The following is a 9,347-nucleotide window of genomic DNA, read 5'->3' on the forward strand; positions in this document are numbered from 1 at the left end:
CATATCTTGATGTATTTATAAACGTTACAGGTAACACGTGCGTTTGTTTTTGAATGTCAGCGTTTATATTTTTAAGCCAATTCTTGATTGGTTGTAAAAAGTTATTCGTGTGTATTGTAGAATGTTGAATGAAATGAAGATAAAGATTTATACATGTATATTTGAAAAGAGTAATAAAGTCTGTTGCACTCGCGCAGGCGAGCTGTTCCTATATTTGTGTTTGGGTTTTAGTTTATAAATAATTTATGTTCGTTTGAAATGGTGAATCAGAACAAAAAATTACTTTATTGGGAGAACTTAATTTTTTCCAAAATCCCTTAAAATTTGCGTCATTTGATTAATTTCACCTTATTAAAAATGATAGAAAATAGTACAAATGACTAAATAGGAGACATATTTCAATCCCTATAAAATCTGTAAAATCCATGAGCTTTCAAGGGCTTCGTCCCCTGGGCTCCCACCAGAGCGAAACCCTAGATCCACTAAGGACCTCAAGGCGGCCCCCAAACCCCCTGTCTCATAAAGTGGCGCCCCCGTAACCGCAATTCCTGGATCCGCCCCTGGGTCTGTACAGCCTGTACTTATGTCTTGGTATATAGTGGACCTCGGAAGTGGATCCAGAAAAAAATTCAGGGTTGGGGGAGGGGTGCCACATGGGGGGGGGGGGGGGGGTCGAGAGTGGATGTGGTATTTTATCCACAAATACATACAGCCAGATAACCTTTATTTTATATTCCTCGTAATTTTAGACCCCCCCCCCTTTTTCGCCATAAACCTACAACATAAAGTGTCACTGAGTAAACTTCCAGATCTGGCACCCAAAATGGCCAAGTATTTTGGTTTTACTTTATTTTCACTTTCAAACCCAGTGTTTCATTTTTTCAAAAATTTAGTGAATCAGATGATTTCCTCTGAAAAAGAGGGAAAATCACATCCCTGATACAGTACAATTGATGTTTTACGTGTAAATTTGCAGATACTACATACAGCACTGGTCAGTATTCGATACCATTGATAATTTTACATGTAACTAATCCCGACATGCAGCATCGTCTGTTGGTATTGTCTGCAGCTATGTGACCCATTCCTGCTGATTACAAATATACTAGCATGCCTCTGCTGTATTTAACAGAAACTGAAATTTTGTGCGTTTGTTTTTCACTCATATCTAGAACTCACCAGTTGTAGGTGAAGTACTACAAATTTAGACATAAGCTTAGCACTTACAGCTGTAGCAGTGAGGGTTCTTCAAACTGCCAACACCTGACATTGGACCTCTGTTTTTAAGGTCATATCCGAAAGACTCGTGATTCTCATTTCTAAATGCCAAGTGTTTGGTGATGGAGCAATCACTACCTATGTTTAAATCTCAGGTTTGACATGGACAAGGCACAAGCGGGGCTTAAACTCACGACCTCCCGGAATGAAGCGAAATCTCTACCACTGAGCTACCACAATTCCAAAAATTTATAAACACTTACACGGTTTCAATAAAACTTTATTCACATAAAAATACATGGATGTAAAATGATTTGAACATTTCAATATAAAATGAAGGATTGTATTAAAAAGTATCACCAGAAATATTTCAAATCATGATAATACTTGATATGAGTTGAATTAATCAAATTCACCTCATTTTCACTTACATACTGCAAAAGTAAGGGCTGTAATTTTATTCAAAACAATATTGCTACACTGAAAAATTACGTATCATGAGTTTGATACAACAATCAAATTAATCCATGACTATTAGATGATTAGACATGATGAGAGTCAAGGATGATAAAAGTCCTGCTTTTTTCTGCTGCTTTATAAATTCCTAACATTCACTGCTGCACTGTTGGTTACCATGGTATTCACTGTTGAATTATCAGGAGGGTGTGTCACTTGCCAGTAGTACTGTGTGCTGGCCACCTCCATTTACTGCTATCACTTTTCTGAAAATAAACAGAATGTGTGACATTATTGATAAGTTTCATTATAAAATGAATATTCATAAGGTAATACTTTCACCTCCACTACCAACTATTAAAGAAGTACATATAGATTTGCATCTTGTAGTACAACATAACACTACAAATAAACGTCAGCTGAAGACTGGAATCAGTTTAAGCAACACAGATCACTATAATTTTGGTTTCAATTATCAAGATGCAAATTTGTTAAATGATGCTTTAAGACATATGGATATGTGCATTCCAATCATGTGACAGAATGTGTTTTGTTTATACTTTGCCTTGAAATTGAAATTATGCAAGCAAAATGTAAACAAAATTCAGTTGAATTGCTGCTTTGATATTGTTTGTAGATTTTAGCTGTTTTGATATTGTTTGTAGATTTTAGATGCTTTGATATTGTTTGTAGATTTTAGATGCTTTGATATTGTTTGTAGATTTTAGCTGCTTTGATATTGTTTGTAGATTTTAGCTGCTTTGATATTGTTTGTAGATTTTAGCTGCTTGTAGATTTTAGCTGCTTTGATATTGTTTGTAGATTTTAGCTGCTTTGATATTGTTTGTAGATTTTAGCTGCTTGTAGATTTTAGCTGCTTTGATATTGTTTGTAGATCTTAGCTGCTTGTAGATTTTAGCTGCTTTGATATTGTTTGTAGATTTTAGCTGCTTTGATATTGTTTGTAGATTTTAGCTGCTTTGATGTTCTTTGTAGATTTTAGCTGTTTGTAGATTTTAGCTGCTTTGATATTGTTTGTAGATTTTAGCTGCTTTGATGTTGTTTGTAGATTTTAGCTGCTTTGATGTTGTTTGTAGATTTTAGCTGCTTTGATTTTGTTTGTAGATTTTAGCTGCTTTGATTTTGTTTGTAGATTTTAGCTGCATTGATTTTGTTTGTAGATTTTACCTAGACTGTAACTGTTTTCCTGTCATGAGCTGAGGAGTCGTAATATCTTCATCTTCACCAGAACCAAGTTGCTGACTAGTTCCCATTCCCCAAGCATATATTTCACCTGCAAAAATCCAATAAACATCATAAAAATACCAGACTAACTTTATCATTACAGAACTACATAAGGGGAGAGATCAAAAGTTAATGCCTGACAAAAAACTAAATTCACATACTTTTAACCAAGACTCCCCCAACTCCCTTCAAAACTAAATATGATGAATGTTGAAGCTCATTGATTAATAAGTAAGAACATATTATAAATAACACTCTATATACCCTTTTTTAACTGTTCATTCACAAATGAAAGTGTACATTGTATGTTCATTATAATGTAATATTATTATGGGGTTTTTTTAACAGTCACTTGGTTTTTTCTTTTCCACGAAAGTGTAATTGATGTCGAATGACTGAAACTTACGGGAGAATTTATCCCCCCCTCCCCCGAACTATTTGAATTCAGATTCTTTTTTATTGACATCCGATCTTTTGATCTCGCCCCTAATCAAGAATTAAACATTTCTGTACAACATTTTATGATACATCACACATGACATTTTCTCCATATCACAACCACTGTTTGTCTGGGTGTAGATTTTGATTGACAGTACCTGACTGAGTGAGTGCGTAGGACACTGCCTGTCCTGCAGCCACCTGTTTACACGACGGAAGGTTCAGAACGCTCGGAGCTCTCTTTTCCTCGTTAGAATCGCCATGTCCTAGACGACCATATTCACCTCTCCCTAAAGTGTACACCTTCCCTACAACAAAACCATGTAGAATATTATTGCACATGTAAAGTTATCAACCACTCACAAAAGTTGGCTTTCCATTCTCATGGTATAAAATAAGATAGCAGTCATTGGAAAGAGAAAACATTGGTCCTTGACGAGCTGAGGAGTAAACAATGACGTAATTTCTACAAGGGCATTTTAAAAATGCTATGAAAAATAGACATTATGAAATGGTGTTCATCAAGTCCTTAAATGTATTTGATAGGGAATATAACTCAAAAAGAAGAAACGATGAATTTGAAGATAATTCCTTCTTTTCATAACCAGTGTGCTTCATAGGAAGTGCTTTATCTGGATAGACTTTAATACGCAATTCTACAGGGTGTTTTATTAGGTTAAACTTTAATACGCAATTCTACAGGGTGTTTTATTTGGTTAAACTTTAATACGCAATTCTACAGGGTGTTTCATCTGGTTAAACTTTAATACGCAATTCTACAGAGTGTTTTTTCTGGTTAAACTTTAATACGTAATTCTACAGGGTGTTTTATCTGGATAAACTTTAATACGCAATTCTACAGGGTGTTTTATTAGGTTAAACTTTAATACGCAATTCTACAGGGTGTTTTTTCTGGTTAAACTTTAATACGCAATTCTACAGGGTGTTTTTTCTGGTTAAACTTTAATACACAATTCTACAGGGAATACAGCTGATCATCTAATGACCTTAAAATGACTCTTAAGAAAATGTGTACATGCCAGAAACATCTGTGTGATTTGCGACTACCCTTTTCTCGTTAATATCTACCTTTATGCCCCTTTGTATAAATCTTCCGTCACACACCTATAATTTTTTTTATGTATATAGACCTAACGTCACACAGAAGTAATTTTGTTTATGTATACATGGATTTATGTTTGCTTCATTATAGATATTGCTCATTGCTAGTGTGAGCATGTAAACAACATTCATTTGATATGAAATTTGATGTATAAACCCAGTAACTACCCTTTAATTCATGATGTGTATACAACGTACCTGCAGTGTCTAGACAAATTGCGTGGTGTTGACCCGCATCCACCATGGTTACCTTGACATCCTCTGACAGGGCCTTAACATATGCTGGGACAAACCTATTATCAAGGTCATTGGTTCCTTAAAAAAAATTAATATTTTTAAAAATAAAATCTGCAACTCATTTCAACTTACTATTTATAAAGCTTAAATTTAATTTACTTATTATTCAGACTGAAATAAGTCAGATTTAACTCTTGTACAATTCAGGATGATGGGCATTTTCCCTCCTCACTAATTCTACCAATCAGAACCTACCTAGCTGATTGTAGTTATTGAAGCCCCATTTGTATATAAATCAGTACCTACCTAGCTGATAGTAGTTATTGAGGCCCCATGTGTATATAAATCAGTACCTACCTAGCTGATAGTAGTTATTGAGGCCCCATGTGTATGTAAATCAGTACCTACCTAGCTGATAGTAGTTATTGAGGCCCCATGTGTATGTAAATCAGTACCTACCTAGCTGATAGTAGTTATTGAGGCCCCTGTGTATGTAAATCAGTAACTACCTAGCTGATAGTAGTTATTGAGGCTCCGTGCATATATAAATCAGAACCTACCTAGCTAATAGTAGTTATTGAGGCCCCATGTGTATATAAATCAGAACCTAGCTGATAGTAGTTATTGAGGCCCCTGTGTATATAAATCAGAACCTACCTAGCTGATAGTAGTTATTGAGGCCCCATGCGTATATAAATCAGAACCTAGCTGGTAGTAGTTATTGAGGCCCCATGTGTATATAAATCAGAACCTACCTAGCTGATAGTAGTTATTGAGGCCCCATGTGTATATAAATCAGAACCTACCTAGCTGATAGTAGTTATTGAGGCCCCTGTGTATATAAATCAGAACCTACCTAGCTGATAGTAGTTATTGAGGCCCCTGTGTATATAAATCAGAACCTACCTAGCTGATAGTAGTTATTGAGGCCCCTGTGTGTATAAATCAGAACCTACCTAGCTGATAGTAGTTATTAGGACCCCTATGTATATAAATAAGAACCTACCTAGCTGATAGTAGTTATTGAGGCCCCATGCGTATACAGATCCTGTGTCTTTTTCCCTGGCATAAGACATGTACTGTCCTGCATAAATATCATCAAACACCACTCGCTTCCTGGACTTGTGTTGCAGACATCTAATAACACCAGGTTTTAATATATAATCTGCAAAAACAAAAAATAAATAATAACCTATAAAACAAAAAATAAATAATAACCTATAAAACAAAAATTAAATAATAACCTATGAAACAATAATCCCCAAACCATTTAATAACACCAGGTTTTAATATATCATTTTAAAAAAACAAAAAATAAATATAACCTACAAAACAATAATCCCCAAAACAAAAAATTAACAAAAATTCAAGCGATCAAGAGTAAATTTGCTTAGTTATATAGAGAAAAAATTAGGACCATGATTTCACTTTGAGAGATTAAGAACTTCAAGAGATCGAAGTTTGAGCCACTGAGAGTCACCTGTATCTATAGATTACTATTCATGTCATGTAGAATGAATGCTGAATGTAAGCTGTATGTAAGCTGAATGAGTAGAATGTAAGCTGTATGTAAGCTGAATGTAAGCTGTATGTGAGCTATATGAGTAGAATGTAAGCTGTATGTAAGCTGAATGAGTAGAATGTAAGCTGTATGTAAGCTGAATGTAAGCTGTATGTGAGCTATATGTAAGCTGTATGAGTAGAATGTAAGCTGTATGTAAGCTATATGAGTTGAATGTAAGCTGTATGTAAGCTGTATGAGTTGAATGTAAGCTGTATGAGTTGAATGTAAGCTGTATGAGTTGAATGTAAGCTGTATGTAAGCTGTATGAGTTGAATGTAAGCTGTATGTGAGCTGAATGTAAGCTGTATGAGTAGAATGTAAGCTGTATCTAAGCTGTATGTAAGCTGTATGAGTTGAATGTAAGCTGTATGAGTTGAATGTAAGCTGTATGAGTTGAATGTAAGCTGTATGTAAGCTGTATGTGAGCTGTATGAGTTGAATGTAAGCTGTATCAGTAGAATGTAAGCTGTATGTGAGCTATATGTAAGCTGTATGTGAGCTATATGTAAGCTGTATGTGAGCTGTATGAGTTGAATGTAAGCTGTATGAGTTGAATGTAAGCTGAATGTGAGCTGAATGTAAGCTGTATGAGTAGAATGTAAGCTGTATGTAAGCTGTATGAGTAGAATGTAAGCTGTATGTGAGCTATATGTAAGCTGTATGAGTTGAATGTAAGCTGTATGTAAGCTGTATGTGAGCTGTATGAGTTGAATGTAAGCTGTATGAGTTGAATGTAAGCTGTATGTGAGCTGTATGAGTTGAATGTAAGCTGTATGAGTTGAATGTAAGCTGAATGTGAGCTGAATGTAAGCTGTATGAGTAGAATGTAAGCTGTATGTAAGCTGAATGTGAGCTGAATGTAAGCTGTATGAGTAGAATGTAAGCTGTATGTAAGCTGTATGTGAGCTGTATGTAAGCTGTATGAGTAGAATGTAAGCTGTATGAGTTGAATGTAAGCTGTATGAGTAGAATGTAAGCTGTATGAGTTGAATGTAAGCTGTATGAGTAGAATGTAAGCTGTATGTGAGCTATATGTAAGCTGTATGTGAGCTATATGTAAGCTGTATGTGAGCTATATGTAAGCTGTATGTGAGCTGTATGAGTTGAATGTAAGCTGTATAAATTCTGAAAGTAAGCTGAATAATCACAGGAATACACGTAGTGAGCGACTTCCTTAAATTCAAACAGCAGATAAAACAATTGAAAGATAGCATGAAATTCTATTTAGTAATGACACACTGAATTAGATACATGCATACCTAGACCTTTTCTTCCTCCTCGTACAGAAAAGCACTCGGCCACTCTGCCTAGCTGTCCTTGCTCGGCACACCCTACAAAATATATGGTAACCATGGAAAATGCAAACTTTCTAAAGAAATAATATTCTAAAACAAATATGATGTGCTGAATTTTTTCCCTGGCATTTCCAAACTTACATATATGATATAGTTCCTCAATCCATGCATGTACAAGTGTACTTCCAACAAGTAAAGAACTAGCAGAATCAAAAGACCCTGCATAACACATTATGTAATACTATACACACCCTCCCCCTATCCCAGTAAGTCTGAAAGATGTACCATTGTAACAATATGTCACCCCCTCCCCCTATCCCAGTAAATCTGAAAGATGTACCATTGTAACAATATCTCATCTCCTCCCACTTCCAATCTGTTTTCAGTCTCGGAGTTATCAAGTATTCTAATATTATGGACAAAAACATATTTTGAATTTGAATACGCACTCTACAGTGTTATTTTATATATAAATTCAATGCAACAAAAAGATGCTTACATATACACATATTAAATATCTCAGATTTATGGTTATCTTTAAATGACCATGAATTATTGAATTAATCGACACTGGCTTACCACAGGAGTAGATTTCTCCCTTCTCTGTCAAACAGAGAAGATGGTCACCCCCGGACACAATCTTGACAACTGTTTCCCCTGGTAAGATCTCTATTGGTGTTTCCTGAATTCCCTCAGATGTCAGCCCTATTTTACCACTGGCGTCCTACAATAAAAAATATAACAAGTTATTCTCAAATATCTATGACTGGGTGATTTCTCAAAGTGGAGGAAATGATGTCACTACCGTTGTCATTTTGTCTTCATGTGTAACATGTTTTAATTTCCAGTATTCTGGTAGATGACTATAAAATGCTTTGTAAAGTACTGTATGTATGGAACTCCAAGTTCATATAGTCTATTAAATTTCTATTCAGGAAAAATGACTCCCCCCTCCTAACATACTAACAATTATACTATCATTATAATACAAGAAAGAGAACTCTGAAATATTCAATTTTAAAGGTTTTTTTCTCTGGGGGAGTGGGGGGGGATTCGATTTCCATCTAGTACAAAACCTAAAGCCACATGTACTTGAATTAATTACCCTAAAGTTTCCCCAGTTATTTGATTTAATAACCCGGAAGTTTCCCCAGTTATTTCATTTAATTACCCTGAAGTTTTCAAAGGTTATTTGATTTAATTACCCTGAAGTTTTCAAAGGTTATTTGATTTAATTACCCAGAAGTTTCCCCAGTTATTTGATTTAATTACCCTAAAGTTTCCCCAGGCAAAGACTTTTCCTTCTTCGGTGAGCAGAGCTGAGTGACTGTCCCCCGCGGAGAGTTGGATGGCCCGTCCAGGGAATTCCACCTTGTCTGGGAGGGTCTCTGACCCTTCCTCTGAAGTGTTTCTCCCTAGTGCTCCTTCATCATTACAACCAAACGTATACACCTACAAGAGAAAGTCACACAATTCAATCAAATTAAGTGCAGGTACACAAATCAATCCTCATGGCTAAGGCAAACATACGTTTATTATATGTTTATTACAAGAAATATCCAATTTGAATACAGTTATTCCATTTTCTTTGATGGCATGGTTTACCTCCCCTTCGTCAAATACAACACACTAGGTAATTCTGTTTTTCTTGATGTATGACTTACCTAGCTTTATAAGATTCTGATTCTTTGTGTGACTTATTTCCCTTTATTTGTAAGATTCTGATTTCTCTGTGTGACTTACCTCCCTTTTATTTGTAAGATTCTGATTTC

General features: G+C 35.2%; 1 protein-coding gene across 1 annotated transcript; it reads right to left on the reverse strand.

The window, feature by feature from the left end:
• Positions 1-1,482: 1,482 nt before the first annotated feature.
• LOC125670952 (regulator of chromosome condensation) lies at positions 1,483-9,027 on the reverse strand (the record flags this gene model as incomplete). The annotated part of the gene is given in 8 exon segments (XM_056164003.1): positions 1,483-1,940; positions 2,863-2,968; positions 3,516-3,665; positions 4,678-4,794; positions 5,723-5,881; positions 7,540-7,611; positions 8,155-8,299; positions 8,848-9,027. Coding segments are annotated over 8 exon segments (996 nt in total), but the record flags the coding sequence as incomplete, so codon positions are not given.
• Positions 9,028-9,347: the final 320 nt, after the last annotated feature.

Source organism: Ostrea edulis, chromosome 4 (assembly GCF_947568905.1).
Source record: "Ostrea edulis chromosome 4, xbOstEdul1.1, whole genome shotgun sequence".
NCBI lineage: Eukaryota > Metazoa > Mollusca > Bivalvia > Ostreida > Ostreidae > Ostrea > Ostrea edulis.